At 41.4% G+C, this 18,196-nt stretch overlaps 1 protein-coding gene across 9 annotated transcripts in view; it reads right to left on the bottom strand.

Annotated features, from left to right (window-relative positions):
* Positions 1-18,196, bottom strand: part of AUTS2 (activator of transcription and developmental regulator AUTS2) — a 675,541-nt gene that overhangs the window by 534,314 nt on the left and 123,031 nt on the right. For 8 of the 9 annotated variants that reach the window (XM_039342048.1, XM_039342066.1, XM_039342057.1 and 5 more), the window contains exon 3: positions 7,081-7,116. The exons of the other annotated variant lie outside the window; for it this stretch is intronic. In XM_039342048.1, the coding sequence (XP_039197982.1) occupies positions 7,081-7,116 (36 nt within the window). The remainder of the gene's footprint in view (positions 1-7,080; positions 7,117-18,196) is intronic. 9 annotated transcript variants of the gene reach the window in all.

The following is an 18,196-nucleotide window of genomic DNA, read 5'->3' on the forward strand; positions in this document are numbered from 1 at the left end:
ATGCTGTTGTAACTTTGAACAGTCACTAAACCAATGGATGTAAGTCAAGCACTAGCTGGACTGTGGGATTACTTGTGAAGCCATATCAAAAAGGGAAAAACACAAGCTCTTTTATTTTATTGAAAAGGGAAGTGTCAACTCCTCAAGGCCAGCCAGTCGGGGAAACCAGTGTCATGTTGGTCAATACTACTTCTATCACAAAGTCATTGTAACGAAATCTTGCAAATTTGAATTCTTTTCTCCTGTCCTTCTCTTTATCTTCAGGAGAACTAAGGATGGTCTTGAGATGTTTTCTTAGGTTATCTTTCTTCCCTAAACTTTGCCCTCTTTTACCTGATTATTGCCATTTCCTCCTGCCCCTCAAGGCCATTCCTTCTGTTCTCTAGAGATGGGAGGAGGGAGGAAAGTAGATCAATTAGCACTTAGGAAAGTGACATTATTGAAAAAATATTATTAAAGAGGTGAAAATATCTCCAGAGAATGGTAAATGGGATCTCCTAGAACTTAAGATTCAGCTTATATTCAAAGTTCAAAGTGGCACATTTTTGGCTTGCATAGTTTGGTCTTGAAGGGTCTACTGCCTCAAATAAGAAATTTTTGCTAGATTTCCAGGATCTGTTCATCCTCTATGTTTCCCATGTCTGGTTTGAGAAACCAGTCTAGCACAAAGGATTTCAATCCCCTCTTGTCATCTCCAGAGCTGTTCTTAATTCCTACATGTGCAATCAGTTTGGTCTTTGATCTAACAAACTTGAATAGTTTTCAAGTTTCCAACAGTAAGTGCCAGTGGAACTAATTATACAGAAAAAGTGGTGGGCTCCTATTCAAGTGAAGTTCAAGAAAAAAAGCTAGATTTCCATATGTCAGGGATACTTTCATTTGGATTCCTGAACTGAGCAAGAGGCGAGATTGATGGCCTAAAATCCCCTTCCAATTATGATTCAGCATTGATTACTGTTTGGATTTTCCATACTTGCATGGTCCACAGGACTATCCAAGCACCATCATTTTCTGTTCAGTTGTTGTAATCATTTCCTTTTGGCAGGAAGTGAAGACATCTCATTTGCAAGACCTGCTGCTTCATTCTTATAATATACTTTGGTGGCCAGATGTGATGGAAATAAAATGTAAAGATCTTTTGAAACAGCAAAAATATGGAGAAAATCTGATTAAGGATGCAATGTTTGGATCTACAGTCTGGCATTCTAACTATGACTTCTAATCACAGGGAAATTGGTCCATCACTCCTAAGCATTCACTAACTCAAATGTTTAATTACCACACCATCGCCCTTATTTTCCCGTTTTGTCATTTGTGGACAAGTATTCTAGCAGGGTGACCCACGTTAATTACATCATAGAACAATGGACCTGTTCTATGTGAACTTCAACTGCCAGAATCCCCCCCTCAACCAGTATGTACCAGTATACTTCTGTACTATTCAATAGGCTGGTTTTCTATATACCACTAAAACTTCTGTTTGTCTGTTTGTAACCTTCAGGTAAGTAATAATAATCATCATCATCATCATCATCATTTGCCTGTAAGCAAAAACTGGTGGGATCATAAAATAGAGAAAGTCATAGAAAATGATAAAATTAAACTGCTCTGGGACTTCAGAATTCAAACAGACACGCACCTGCAACATAACACCCCAGACTTAACAATTGTCGATAAGAAAGACAAAAAAGTCTGGATAGTGGACGTGGCACTGCCTGGAGACAGCAGAATAGACGAGAAAGAACTGGAGAAGATAACAAAATACAAAGACCTACAAATAGAAATAGAAAGACTGTGGCAAAAGCAAGCAAGGGTAGTACCAATAGTAATAGGCTCCTTGGGTGCAATCCCAAAACAACTGGAGCACCACTTGAACACCATTGGCATTGACAAATTCGCTATTAGTCAATTGCAAAAGGCGGCCTTACTAGGAACTGCTTCCATCCTGCGACGATACCTGTAATACCATCAAACATCCACATCTGCCTATCCCAGGTCCTGGGTAAGGACTCGATAGGTAGACAAAATGCCAAATCCAGTCTGAACATCTGGCTGACTGTGCGAAGATCCATAATAATAATAATAAATAAAGTTGGAAGGGACTTTGGAGGTCATCTAGTCTAACCCCCTGCTCAGGCAGGAAACCCTATACCATTTCGGACAAATGGCTGTCCAGTCTCTTCTTAAAAACTTCCAGTGTTGGCGCCCTCACCGCTTCTGGAGGCAGGTTCTTCCACTGGTTAATTGTTCTAACTGTCAGGAAGTTTCTCCTTAGTTCTAGGTTGCTTCTCTCCTTGCTTAGTTTCCACCCGTTGCTCCTTGTCCTGCCTTCAGGAGCTTTGGACAATAGCTTGACTCCCTCTTCTTTGTGGCAACAAAGTGAATCGGTGCATCTTAGGGCAACAATGTTTAAAGCAATGTATCTCAAATGGGTTAGTTTAAAGAATGCATTCATAATCTATGACTCATCACTCCCGTGGGATTGAAATTTGGCAAAGTTGTGGCAGTTCAGCATTGCTGTGCAGTCACACTGCCATAGTCATATGATCATCGCCTTCAATGCTCCATGCCAGCTTCCCACATGGAAAGTCAATGGGGAAATAGGCAGGAAGTCATTCCTGTTTCCATTATTTTTCCAACCTGTGGTCATTCTGTTTCTCTTTTCAGGTAGTGAATTATCCCAAAAACAATGTCCCAAGGGGCCATGATTTGTCTAGTCACCTATAAAGTCACCTACGTGGCACAGAGCCTGGCTACTTGAGATATCACATAACTCCCAAGATATCAGTCTTGCTGGTTCATTCCAATAGGGTTGGCATACTCCAGATTTCTTCAGTGAAGCAATGCTATCTATCAGAACCCAGAAACATGCCTTCTCTGTTATGGTGCCGATTCTCTGGAATGAGGCTCCCTCTGACATCCAGGTTGTCCCCAACCTGATGGTGTTCTGGAGGGTCTGAAAGACCCAGCTCTTCTCCTAAACTTTGAGCTAGGATGGACAGAATCTCATGTTCTGAATATGAAGTATGTTGTGTTCCCTAGACATGCCATTTGTTTATTGCTATCCTTTGTATCTGGATTGCATATTTACTCTCTTTTTGTGTTATGAACCTTCCACAGTTGACTGGAGCCAGGTGGCATCTAAGTCAAAATAATATAAATAAATAAATGGCAGACAAAGTACAAGCATTCACATAAGCAAGCCAGCAATAGGTATAAATGAAATATGCAAAAGAATATGTGGTCTAATTCCTAAACCTGTGAAGAAGAGGTCAATTAGCCAAGTCTTGGGTAATAAAGACATTTTTGGATTGATATTCTATGATGATATTCTTGACTCTTAGTCTGATTATCACAGTGTACAAGACAACTTAACCTGGTTAATGAACCCACCTTCTTGGCTTGCACAACAGATTCAGCCACAAATTAATTGAACGGGCTGGGTTCACCCCACACTCTAAGCCACAAAAAAATGTTTGAACATTAAGAATATTAAGACAGGGTCAAATTAATTAATGACATTCATTCTGGTATTTGGAATGCATTGGGATCTTCAGAGCTTTGAGGTGATACATCCATAACAGAGGCCGCTAGGGAGGAAACTGTGTGTGTGTGTGTGTGTGTGTGTGTGTGTGTGTGCGCGCGCGCGCGCGCGCACTCCTGTAAGCTCATACAAAGTGGCTTGTACTTTGCAAATGCCAGCTTGGTGAGCAAAGAAAAGACAGCCATGCATTATTAGCACATAGCATGCCTGTTCTTGACAGCTTGAGCTGTCTGTAGATTTCCTGACAGATGTAGTCACTGACACCTCATCTTGCTTTCGGGGGAGTTATACGAGGCATGGGATGCTAAAAATGTTTATTTTCCTCAGCAACTGAAGACAGAAGGATATCTGTGGAAGGAAGAGGCACTGCTGTCAAGCAGCCAGATGATATATAGAAAGTCAGTTTAACTTCATTTGTTGATATTCAGGGAAAACTGAGCCGGAATTACATTAACCATCACTTCTGTGAAACAGGTTTCACTCTTCCGGTAAGTCTCTTCAGCAATGAGAGTGAAAACAAAGGACATAAATGTTTAGTTGATGATGATAAATAGAAGATGAGAGACAGAGATAGAGAGATGAAAGAGAGACCAGGGTGGATTGAAATCTACTGTTTATTCTTATGTATCACAGTCCTGGCTCCTGCACAGGGTCAAAAGAAAGATGAGAGTACAGGTAGTCCTCGACTTATAATGGTTCATTTAATGACTGTTCAAAGTTACAACGGCACTGAAAAAAGTGACTTATGACCATTTTTCACACTTAAGACTGTCGTAGCATCCCATGGTCACGTGATCAAAATTCGGACTCTTGGCAACTGACTCATATTTATGACAGTTCTAGAGTGGTGAGATTCAGCCAGTTTGCACCACTCCGACAGAACCGTTAGCTAATTGTTTGTTGCCCAGGCCCAGAATGGACTTCCGGAAGCAGCATCCACACAGAGAACTGGTTGTTCACATATTTGAATCCCACCACTGGTCCCAGGGTCATGTGATCACCTTTTGTGACCTTCTGACAAACGAAGTCAATGGGGAAGCCAGATTCACTTCACAACCGTGTTACTAACTTAACAACTTCAGTGACTCACTTAAGAACTGTGGCAAAGAAAGGTTATAAAATGGGGCAGGATCCACCTAACAACTGTCTTGCTTAGGAATAGAAATGTTAGGCTCAATTGTGGCCTGTAGTCAGGGTCTACCAGGGCTAAAAATGTGAAAACTGCAACATCAAGAGTTGAGATTCTTCCACTGCAACATGAATTATTCTGCAGTCAGTAAAGATGGCTTGGTTTCCCGTACAAGCTGCCCATTTGTTTACTCTCACCAGGGAGAACTATAATCATAAGCCATCATCCAGACAACAATAACCAGGCAACCATAAGCCATTATCCAGACAAATGAATAACCTTTGGTCGAGGACACACAATCTTTGATTCTTGGATGCCACCAATCGCTGGAGGCTTCTACTTCTGTTTCTCAACTCTTACCTCTGAGAAGGAATGAGTTTTCCAATGAATACATGTTCCTCTTACATGTTTCTTTTTCATCCATAGGAAGTCAGTTCCCAAACAGCTCTAAGCACGTGGTCAGTGAGAAACACTACGGAGACCCATCAGCACTTTCATCTTCATCAATTTATATCCTTCCTTTTCTCCACAACCTCAAGACACTTTCATTTCATCCCACAACTGCAAGTAGCAGGTTGGACTGAGGTAGTGGATTGACCCATAAGCACTCTGTGAATCTCCATGTCTGGAAATGACCTTGAACTAGGTCTCCTCCATCCTAGTCCAATACCTTTGTCATACTGCCTCTTGCATGACAGATCTATCAAGTTTAGTTCCTGAGATCACCAGATAATGCTGGAAAAGCCCCCGTTTTACTCTAAAATGCCAATTTCCATCAATTCCTGCAAACTGAGCTACAAAGTATTCCCTTAGGATTGTGGCAATTTTCAGTTCTCTCTAGCATTTTATTGTTTAATATATTTCAATTAGTTATCGTTTCTTCCTTTCCTTTCCTTTCCTTTCCTTTCCTTTCCTCCCTGCCTCCCTTCCTTCTTTTCCCTAGTCACATAGTTTGAGTTGGGTGGTCACATAATAATATGCATGAAAGAATGAATAAGAAAATCTATCAAAGGGAGCTTCATATATCCCAATGATCCCACTTGTATTTTTATTACATTAAAACATTCCATTCAAACTTGTTTTAAAATCAACACATATCATGCAGAATCAAGAAACTGATGTCACTATTGTATGAAAATATATTCTCCAGTCAGCTGGATAATCCTTATTTAAACATTCATTAATAGAAGAAAACACAAAAAAATGGAGCTTTATCTACATGAGTTCATTTCTTTTGCTCTTTCATTCAGGATATAAGGAAACAGCATTTCTTAACTTGTACTGTTCTTCTCAAGACTATTTGGGAATGTCCTGGCCAAATATTGGATGTGAGTCCAGCAGGTTAGATGCTCTGCGCAACTTATTTGCATTGCATTTAATAGGAATATATTATTAATTGTATACAGTGCTTGATTAGTTGTACCTCACTTTTTCTTTTATTTTTCACACAGGAGCCTGGGATTCATTGGACAATCACCATGTAAGCTAGAAAGACACGTTTTGCTCCCATCTTACCCTTCTTCCATAGATGATATCCAAGGCTCAGGACTTTAATCAAAGGAGCAGGTGAAATACTTGGGAATGTGGAGATGAACAAGCTACTAAACTATTACCAGAGGCCTCAGCCTAGATTAGAAAGTGATAGGCCTTTCTACAGGGAAGAGGGAAAAGTCCTAAGATTCATGGGGTAGCTAAAGAGGTAGGACCACCACTTCAGATCTATTCAGTGAATCTTTAAATCCCTTTTCTAAGGGCAAGCATGCATATCTGTGTATGTATATCCAGAAAATTGGCTAGGTTCACACAGCATGCTGAACATCAAAGCTGGGTTAATAAAAGTTCTGCATTCACATGAAATGTTATGCCCCCTCTCCGCAAAACCCATATTATGACATAATGTGATGACAATAAGCTCAGATAAAATAAAGGCTGCCCCTCCCCCCATACTGAATCTCTGACAATCCAGTCTCGTTTTAACCAGGGTTAATGTGTTGTATGAAACCAGCCTTCTAGTCACAGTAGATTGGTTTCTACAAAGTAGAACCTAGATGGACCCTTGAAAAACACTCCTAGGAAAAGGAAGGATTAACCTGGATAAAGGGAGAAGTCAACAACATAAAGGAAAGTGACTATAAAGGGGGAGAGGGCACAGTTACTGGGTGGGGTGGAAGAATGGAGGTTAAGGAAGATGGGGTGATTAAGAAAGCAAGTTGGTGGGAACGCAAGAGACTCTTTTCAAAACAACGGTCATAGTTTTGGATTGCAGGCCAACCAGTGAAAGCCATGGAAATAATTGGCCAAACCCATCAGCTGAAATACTGTCTACTGCAAAATCTCCCTCCTTGGGCATTACCATTTTTTGACACTGTTCCAAGACACGTATCTTAAAAAGTTGAGATCCACTTACAAAGTAGCCTGTTCCCAAGCTGGAAGGAGCGGAGCTCTGCAAGGAAAAAAAGAAAGAAAAGAAAAAAGATAGACAAATGAGAGTTACCCCTCTGTGTATTTTTGCATGTTTCTCCCTTCTTCTGAAACCTGTTCCAGTCCACCTCCCTCCTGTCTGACTCTTTTACAAGAGCTTTTCTCCCCCCCCTCCAACGTTGCCTTGACAAGCATCGTCCCTTGTCATTTTGCTAGCGAAACAAACATGTTCTCCTTGTTTAATTTCCTCCCCCCTCCTTTTCTTTTTTTAACATTTCTCAACGGCTCCATCAACAGAAACATGCTATTTACTGAAATTCCAGGCTCCGACGGTGGGTGTAATTGCCAATTTATTTGACAGGCAGCTGGGTAATGAATTAATGATGGCATTTCGGCCTATGCTGAGACTAAATAGACACACATCAACCAACCCCCATGACACACTGCCATTTGTTGTCCTGGACTCCAGTGGCTAAGTTTTGTGCTGTGTGGGGGGTATGGATGGGGTGGGCAGGAGGCAAGGTTTGTAAGAAGGGAGACCCCTAAACTGATGGACTTCAAAAGCAAACTTCCCCCATGGACTTTGATGGATGGATGTCATTTTTTTCTTCTCCCCCCCCCCCTTTCTTTCTCTTTGTAACAACACAAGACAGCTTGTCAATTTATTCCCTCAGTGTGTTAGCTTATTTCCTAAAAGGAATGTAGTGGTAGGAACCAGGGATTTTTTTTCTTTCATACATTTGATGTTAATACCTGACATTGGAAGCATCTGGATGCAGAAAACCAGTAATGAAAAGCCAGGCTGCTCCCATGGGAATCTGTCCAATTAGAGAATTTATTCCCCAAGTTGTCCTTTTATATAAGACTTGACTGGCATCAACTTATAACTCATAAAGTGGAATTTTCAGTTGTGGGTCCTTATTTTCTTGGTGCCTGAAGATGAATTAGTGCCAGCTCTTTGTTTTCACATGGAAAATAAAACACTGTGTTGTTGTTTTTTCTTTTTTACTCCCTGTGGTTTTTGCTAGCCTTATTTAGCTGATGTCTTCATAGGCTCTCCCAATGATCTTTTAAAAAGCATCTATTGCATTTTTAAAGACTTTCAATAAATACCCAATTGTTTAAATCTCGGTTTAAAATGAATGCATGCTTTTTAGTTGGGGTTTTAATTATTTTAATCTTGGGATGGGTTTATTATTTGGCAGGAAAGCTGAATAAAAGTAAAGAAAGAAAGAAATTCTATCTTTCCTGCTCTGGAGCTGTGGACTTCTGTTTGATACATTTCCTAGGCCCCATGACATTAAAGATTACAATTTTAGCAATTGTGGGCCCAGCATAAGGAAGAATGAGGTGACTTTTGGTCACCTTCATTTTGAATATCATCAAAACTTGTCAGAAATGATATTATAGGGTCTCTTGCCTGAGCAGGGGATTGGACTAGATGACCTACAAGGTCCCTTCCAACTCTGTTATTCTGTATTCTATAAAAGGGAGCTGATATAGTTTAATTGTGGTTCTGTAATTTGGTGCCATAAAGATGCTTGTATGTAACATCTGACTCCCATTCTTTAAAACAGCCACATTTTTTTTTCCTGGGTCAACCTGATGAACGCAGAAAAAAAATGGAGTTTGATTCTTTTTGGAAGATTCTCCCTGTATCTTTGAAATGATTTTTATCATTTAGGAGTAAAATTCACATTTCTCTTAGTGAATTGGGCAAAACACTAGACATGATGAGGCTGTGCTGCAATATTTCCTTTACAGAAAGAACTTTGGGGTGTCACACCCACTCTTTTTTTAAATTATTCCTTCATCCCTGATAAATATCCCATTGCCACTGCCTAACATTACAAGCAGCTTCTGCACACATAAATTCTTTTCAGTCCTACTATCTAAGGTCACAAGAGAGTTAATACAGTCTGACCATTTTTCTAAGGAGGAAGACATTTCTCTTCTGCATTGCCTCCTCCTGTCCATTTCTTCAGGCAACACCAATGTCTCCAAAGCAGATTGCCAGGGGCATCCCAGGAAAGGAGGGGGGGGGGAATGCATGATATCACAATGGTAGGCACAGCTGGGAATTTGAACCCCTATCCTCTTCTTACAAATACTCATGGGATGCAAACATCCCTGCAGAATTCTTTGACTGAGTTTATCAAAATCCATCATCAACAACTTGCCCTGTGTTTCTTTTCATCTCTCAGTCATGGAAATAACCTGCTCAGACCACCGCTGCACCGTTCAAAAGACTCCTCGTAATTTCCAAGGACTCTTATTCTACCTTCTTCTTTGAATGGCTTTTCTGTACCAATCTCTGGCCTGCTCTACACCACTCAGTCAATTATTGAAAGGCCTTGTCCTCATAAGGACAGCCCTTGCCAAGATGTGTCTTTACGAAAATGACCAATAGTCTCCTGGCAAGGATCACAACTGGAGAGAGCAGTGAATTAACCTTAATTCAAGATTTCTGATTCAAGGATAACCTTTCAGTTACTGAATCCTTCTTTTTCCCTCATCGTGGGCATTTCAAGCAAGTCTTTCTCCCCATCCCCCATTTGCATGTTTATGTATGTGTGTGTCCAATAGTCATTGCACCAGCATATACAGCAGTGTTTCCCAAACTTGACAATTTTAAGGCATGAGGACTTCAACTCCCAGAATTCCACAGCCAGGTGGAGTTGAAGTCCACATGCCTTAAAATTGTCAAGTTTGGGAAACACTGATGTACAGGAGTCCTTGACTTACAATAGCAATAGCACTTAGACTTATATACCGCTTCATGTTGCTTTACAGCCCTCTCTAAGTGGTTTACAGCAGGGGTCCCCAACCCCCAGGCCGTGGACCAGTACTGGGCTGTGGCATGCCAGCAACTGGTCTGCACAAACAAGCAAATCCCCATCTTCAGGATGCAGGCAGCACACAAAACCACGCACCCTCTGGTCTGCGGAAAAGCCTCTCTCCATGGAACTTGTCCCTGGTGCCCAAAAGGTCAGGGACCTCTGGTTCAGAGTCAGCCTATTGCCCCCAACAATCTGGGTCCTCATTTTACCGACCTTGGAAGGATGGAAGGCTGAGTCAACTTTGAGTCTGGTGGGATTCGAACTGCTGGCAGCTGGCAGTCAGCAGAAGTAGCCTGTAGTACTGCATTCTAACCATTGCGCCACCACGGTTCATCACAACAGTTCATTAGGTGACTGTTCGAAGTTGCAACAGTGCTGAAACAGTGAGTTATGATGTTTTTCACATTTACGATCATTGCAGCATCATTGTGGTCACATGATCAAAATTGAGATGCTTGGCAACTGACTCATATCTAGGATGGTTGCCCTATCCCGAGGTCATGTGATCACCTTTTACAACCTTCTGACAAACAAAGTCAATCGGGAAGCCGGATTCACTTAATAACCGTGTTACTAACTTCACAACTGCAATGATTCGCTTAACAACTGTGGCGAGAAAGGTCATAAAATGGGGCAAAACTCCCTGAACACATGTCTCGCTTAGCCATAGAAATTTTGGGCTCCAATTGTGGTCATAATTCGAAGACTATCTGTACTTCCTACTTGCTCCATATTCAACACCACATTGCTCCATATATATCACAATCCTGACTGGAACTTCATACAGCATTTTAGTTCAGAACAGGGTGACTTTAGATCTGTCTGCCTCTTTTAGAGTAAATGTCACCTTGTTTTGAAGCCTTCTTATCTCATTTGGGACTCAGGAGTTGACTGGAAGCACGTATGCTTTAGAAACCTCTAAATAGCATCATCCTAGTTGTCATCACAGCTGTCACTCTCATCATTTTATAGGAACTAAAAAAAACGGCAAAAAGAGAAAGAAAACCCTCCCACCAGGTTGCAGGGAGAGTGGACAGGATTGCTGGCTACTCCACACTGCATTTGTACCCAGCCTTGACCACAATGAGCTTCTCCATATGATCTCATGAGGTAGCTTGGGGAAAAACAAGCAGGGTTGCACTGGCGTAAATCAGACTTAATGGGAGGCAACATTAGAAGTGGCCCATTTCACCGGAAGTTTGGATGCTAATTAGCTTCCCTAATGTGTTAAGAGGATCAGGAAATATTTTCTGCACAGCACAGGGAGATTCATCAGTGTAAGCCAATGAAGCAAAACCAGGAAGCGGGAGCTTGCAATCTGCTGTAGGGTTGTGGGTAGTTAGTTGAGTGTGCCTTTTTTAAATATAAGCACTGACATTATATTAATCCTGAACGTTGCAGGGACGATCTAGGCTGCTCTTGATCAACACAATTAGGGACACAAAGCTTCTTTGTTTCCTTCAAAGGTACGTGTTTGTGCTCAGGGTTTAATAAAATCAATGTAGTTAGGGATGGATGGGTGAATAGATGGAGTAATTTATATGCCCAATATCGCTTTAATGTGCATTCATCCTCAACATCATCCTATGCTAGCTATATTCATCAGAATAAGTCTCTTCTTAAAAGCCTCCAGTGATGGAGCACTCACAACTTCTGAAGGTAAGCTGTTCCACTGGTTGATTGTTCTCACTGTCAGGAAATTTTTGCTTAGTTCTAGGTTGGTTCTCTCCTTGATTAGTTTCCATCCATTGCTTCTTGTCTCGCCTTCTGGTGCTTTGTAAAATAGGTTGACCCCCTCTTCTTTGGGGCAGCCCTTTAAATATATTGAAACACTGCCAACATGTCTCTTCTAGTCCTTCTTTTCACTAGACCAGACATACCTAATCCCTGAAACTGTTCTTCATATGTCTTAGCCTCCAGGCCCCTAACTTCAGTTTTGAAATACAAGCAAAAAGTCTGAATGTATTATATTAAATACACATTTTGGATGTGTTTTCTTTTAAACAGCATTGATTGCACTTCTCAAAGACCTTTGGAAGCCTCAGGATGGAGTGTGCAGCCTTTTTGGCTTTCTTAGACCTCTCAGTAGCTGTTGATACGATCAACCATGGTATCCTTCGGGACCGGTTTGGGGTTGGGAGCAGGAGGCACGGTATTATGCTGGTTCTTCTCCTTCCTCTGTGGCCAGTTCCAGTCAGTGTTGGTAAGAGGAGAAGCCAAGCCCGACATCTCTGCAATGAGGGGTGCTTCAGGACTTGAACTTTTCACCACTCCTTTATTACATTTAGATGAAACAGTTAGGGAAGTCATCCACTGCTTTGGAGTCCAGTATCATTATTATGCTGATCAGACTCAATTCTATATCTTCACCCCCAGCTGGAAAGGTGATGCTGCAAAAGTGCTGACCAAGTGCCTGGCGGCTATAAGGGTCTGTATGGGGAGAAACTGGTTTCAATGCAACCAAGATGGCAAGATAGAATGGCTCTGGATTTTTGAACCCCCAGATCCAGATGACATTTCATCTTTGACTCTGAATGGAATGGTTTTTCCTCAAATTAATCTGGTATGCAACTTTGGAGTCCTCCTAGACCCAAAAGCTCCTGCTCAAGGAGCCGGTGGCTAGCTGGGGGACCTTGGACAAATTTGCCTAGTGCACCAATTGTATCTTTGTCTGGACCAGGAGGCCTTTATCTTTGTCTGGACCAGGAGGCCTTGGCCACCTCCCATTGGGATTACTGCAACATGGGGCTGCCCTTGAAGATCACTTAGAAATTTCATCTGCTCCAGAATGCAACAGTACGCACTGTGATGTGAGCCCCTAGGTTTGCCCATGTAATACTTCTATTGGGTGAGTTAAACTGGCTTCCAGTTTCTTTCTAGGTGCAATTCACAGTGCTGGTCATTAGCTTTAAAGCCCTACTTGGCACACGATCAGGCTATCTATCCCTCCTACCAGGTCAGATAGGGTGGAAATGCTCTTAGTCCCTTCTCCTAAACACTTCCATCTGATGGGAACTAGGAGGCATGCCTTTTCCATGGCAGTCCCTGCCCTATGGAACACTCTAGCTCCTGAGATTAAGTAGGCCTCTACTCTCCTAGCCTTCTGAAAAAGCACTGAGACTGTGGTTTCCCCCCAAGCACTGGGATAGGATGAGATGACTGCATGTCAGAAGCTTGATGCCAGATTTTTTTATTATTATTATTCATTTGGTTCTAGTAGTTTTAATATATTTTTACATTATTTTAATTTATGTTTGGGAGCTGCCCAGAGTGGTAAGATATGGGTGGCTGTATGGATATTGTAAACAAAACAAACAAATAAACCTATTACTATAAGTATGTATTATTTCAGAATATACATCCCACTTTCCCTCCTCCGAATCATGTCAGGACTTGTTTGAAGAGAAAATATGCCTTCAGGGATCCAGTTCTCATCAGCTCCACAACAAACTCGGGGTGCCCGAGTTTGGAGACAACGTGGCCACGGCTGTCATTAGTCAACAAACCCTTAAAAACCTTTCTGATATCGATTCTTGTCCCAAACTGCCAAAATACCCTCATTAAATTTGACACCAGAGAACAGGGTAGTCAAATGGAGATGAGAGGATTTGGTCCTAGAGGTAAATTTTGACCTAGAATAGCTTTAATGAGAACAAAAGCCATTCTTGCCTTTTAGAAGAATAAGAATAGCACTGTTTGGACTAAGAGATGGAAGGAGCCCCCTCAAGCAACATTTAAGTCTGTAAATTGGGAGGCAGTGATCTCTTCTTGTACAAGCTTTGGCACTTTATTAAGAAGTCCCCCATTTTCCTTGGTGCGCAAACTGTTGGCCAGTGTGCAGTTTCTTGTCTCTTCCCAAATGAAAACAAAACAGTTAACAACAAAGATGTTGTGACAGATTGGGATGCCCACAAGCAGAACGAGAAAAGATCTTCTCACAGAGATTCGACTTCATAAATAACTAGCAATCCATGAGAACGTTCTCAGGCCTTTGGCTGCAGGGCTGTTTCAAAATAAAGAATGTTTTGAAGAGCATTCTGCACTGGGATGCGCAAAGCAGCCGCCCTTCTGCATTTAGGAGCTCATCAAGAACCCAAAGAAATTATATCCTTCGGGTATATCCTTTGGGAAGTCCACGATTCCATTTTTGCATATATATTGTGAATTACACGAGAGGAGTCGCAATGGTGAAGCGCCGTATGCCGCTTATGTTTGCTCTGGCTATTGTTTATGCAGGTCTGACAGAATGAAGGAACAGTGGGTATCATTTCAATTTCTGATGTCAACATCAAATTACTTATTTAATTTCATGCCTGGTGAAGCATTGTATAGCTACATGCACAAGCATTTCACTTCATTTGTTATGCTGTGTTTCGGCTGCCATTGGCTTGCCTTCCAACTGACAGCTTTAATTACAACATGGATTTGATTGTGCTGCTGAGGAATTAACATAATGCAACAAAGCATTTAGGCACCCAGATTCAGATACTCAACATGCCCAAACACAAAACAAGGACATGGGAGGGAGAGGACTAAACTGATACACAAGAGTCCCTTGTCAAATCTCCTGTGTACTCTGTGAGCTGTCCATCACTCATTAGACTGAAACTATTCAGCTGATCAAATCAAGATTATTCTGAAGAAGGCTAATTTGGAAGTGGAGGAAAAACTGGTACCTCTCCAAAATAAACAATTAGTATTATGGCTGCCATTTACCTATATAAGATGCTGCACTATGTAAGCATGAGGTGCTCAGTTCGGAACCTGCCATCTCATATAACTCAAGGATCTCTCTCTCTCTCTCTCTCTCTCTCTCTCTCTCTCTCTCTCTCTCTCTCCCTCTCTCAGCTAGCTATTTAGCTATCTTATCTATCTATTTAGCTAGTTAGCTAGCTAGTTATCCTATTTAGCCATCTTATCTAGCTAATCTTTTCTGTCTCCTCTCTCTCCCTCCCACAAGATCTTGGAGGAGGAGCTGCAACTAATCAAATTGATAACACCAGTACAGATTGATCAATGGTCTTGACTCTTAATCTTAATCTGTTTCATTTCCTAATTTATCCAGAGGTTTGCAAATGCAGAGAAGTGAGTGAAACAGGGGGTTCTATTAGGTAGTCATGTTCTTAAGCTATTGCAGCATCCCCATGATCATGTGATCAAAATTCGGACTTTTGGCAACTGATTCATATTAATGACAGTTGCAATATCCCGGGGTCATATGATCACCTTTTGTCACCTTCTGACAAGCAAAGCCAGTGAGGAAGCCAGATTCACTTAACAACCATGTTATTAACTTAATAGCTGTAGCAAGAAAGGCATAAAATGGGGCAAACCTCATTTAAACAACTATCTTACTTAGCAATGGAAATTCTGGGCTCAATTGTAGTTGTAAGTCAAGGACTACTTGTACTGTTTCCCCCCCCCCAAAAAAATCCTTCATACTAAACAATCCAAATCAATCAACTAAATTATTTCTGGATGGACATCCCAGATTGTGTTTATTGTCTATTTTTCACCCTGTTGGACTTTTCTTCGAAACATGCTGTTTTGATGCCCATTTTATCAACAGACAGTTTCTCTCCCTCCTACTGATGAAGGCATGATCTTTTGGCAGCCACTGGAGGACAAAGGCAAACTTGATTGTGATAAAAATGATTAATCAAAACTGTAGCCCAATGTCTCCCACTTACAGTTTAGGGCCTGCTATGTGGCAGCATCCAATTGTGTGCTGCCCCGCTTACTCTCTCACACACACATGTAATGGTGGTCTAGTGACTTTATTAATATTCCCCAGAAATTCCCTTCACCAAAAACCTTGAACTGTCCTAATCAAGTCCAGCCACAATCAAACCAATATTAGTCCACAGAGCAATAGCCCAACAGTCCATAGGGCACTTGAAAGTTGCTCAAACAAAATAACTTCACCAGACAACCTTAAATCCACCAGGCAAAACAAAACAACAAAAACAAAAGAGCTCATGGGGCAAGAAAAGTTCAGTGTCTCCAAGGCACGATTCAATTCCAAACATGGTGTCAACCCAGAGTGAAGCAGGAATTCCAACAATCAAACACACAGCTAGAGAACAAACATGTTGTTCCCAGCAATGCCTCCATATGTCTGCTATGATAAATAGTCAGCTTCCAGTGCAGCCCATCAAGATAGGTGGGGCCTTCTCCTCTTGAGTATTCTGGCTGATCTTCTCTGTTCCTGCCTTTTCTCTGCCATACGTGTTCTCAGACCAGATGCAGAAAGCAGTTCCTCCTCCTCTTTGCCGGCTGTCTGCCACTGTAAGCTTTCCCCAGCTGGAAACTCAGCCAACTCCCCACTAGCCAACCACTCAAAGCCATCAATCAACTCAATTCCTGATGTGCCAGAAATTGGCTCATCCTCCCCTAAGCTGACATCTAAGGAGGTATCTGGGGAATTGTTCAAGGGAGACATCGCAGACTGAGTGTCTCAAGATTCAGAAGCAAAGCAGGGTCCATCATACTGTAGTACAAGGGAATCCCAAAGTTGTAGGTTATGCAGGGAAGCTTCAAATCAGGAACAAGGTTGTGGTAAACCATCTGTATTGCTGCAAAGCAAATTTCAAGAATATGCTTATGTAGTCATCCTGAGTTGAGTTCAATTTCAGAACAGAACAGAAAAGAAAATAATAGAACAGAACAACAGAGTTGGAAGGGACCTTGGAGGTCTTCTAGTCCAACCCTGTTCAAGCAGGAAACCCTATATACCATTTCACACATCCATTAACCCAGCTTGAACTGTAAACAAATCTAGCACATCCTGGATCATTATTTGTTTATGATGCTTGTAAACAGATAAAATAACCCTCAGCCCAAATTAGTAATCAATACAAATTCTGAAGCAACAGTGTCATCTGAGTATTATCTATCTATCTATCTATCTATCTATCTATCTATCTATCTATCTATCTATCTATTTATCTATCTATTTCTAGCTATCTAGCTATGTATCATCCATCCATTCATTCATTCATCCATCCATCCATCCATCCATCCATCCATCCAGTTTAGAATCCTCACAGAGGGATGTGCAATACACTTCACTGCAATACACATATTGTCCCTGGGCTACCTTATTTTCTACCAGCTGCAGTTTCCAGATGTTTTTCAAGGATCCCAAGTAAGGCATCTTTCATTAGTTGAAACATGGAAGTAACTCAACCATCAGTGACTGTGAGCAGGTCTCACAGTCCAGGAAAGCTCAGAGTTGACACAAAAGATATAATTGCACAAAAGCTCTCTTATCCACATCTGTCATCTGCTCTTGAAACATGAATTATTATAATAAGAAGCTATGGACCACTTCTGAATGATGGAATCCAGTGATGGAATTTTCCTGGAATCCATAGGCTCACAACACCAAACCCAGTCTATTTTGAAGAATGAAAGTTTGTTCTTTGCCATGCAGATCCTGAGAGCTTCTGAGCACTGGATCAGCACTTTCATATGCTTCCTGCTCAACCCAGGATGAGAAGTAAAGCTGGATATCATTTGCTTATTGATGATACCAAACTTTATGTTAACGGATGGCCTCCTCCAGCAGTTTAAGTTGAATGTTAAAGTGAATTGGAGAGAGGACAGAGTCCTGAGGCCCTCTACAAAGCAGAAGTCACCAGGAAGTTCTCTCCTCACCATTACTACTGACTGGAACTGACCCTTCAGTAGCAGGAAAATAATTGCAAGATATTTTTCCCCACTATCATGTTTTGAGTAATAAAACAGTGTGATCTTCTGGCTAAGAACGTCAGTCCATTTCAATTCACTAACATGTCAATATATAGCAATGTCATCTGTCACTGTGTTGAGCATTCCTATCTTCAAGCTTGTTATATTCCATCTTCCTGCTGTTATACAGTCTTTGAAGGTTCAGATTTTCTTTTCTTGCTTGTCATCTTCAGTAACTAGACATCCCAAAGGCTTTAATCTAGCCACGTCATAAACATCATTAGTTCTCTGAAAGATTCTGAGCTCTTTCTCAGTAGCCTATTGAATGACACCCAACCATAGGAGTTCATCTTATGACACTATATTATCAGTCACTTTATCTTGTATATCCTTGCAGTCTTCTTGATAAAATACAGGAGTGCTTCACCATTTCCTTCTCCTGCTCAGTATGAGGCTTTTTCACTGAAGTGATCATCTACCTTCAGCACCTTCCTGTAACGCTGCTGCCTAAGATAGGTGCCCACTTTCAGGACTTAAATGACCCTGCTAGTATTATACTACTGGTATTAT

The sequence above is a fragment of the Crotalus tigris genome, unplaced genomic scaffold (assembly GCF_016545835.1).
Source record: "Crotalus tigris isolate CLP2741 ecotype Arizona unplaced genomic scaffold, ASM1654583v1 scf7180000017550.10884619, whole genome shotgun sequence".
Lineage (NCBI taxonomy): Eukaryota > Metazoa > Chordata > Lepidosauria > Squamata > Viperidae > Crotalus > Crotalus tigris.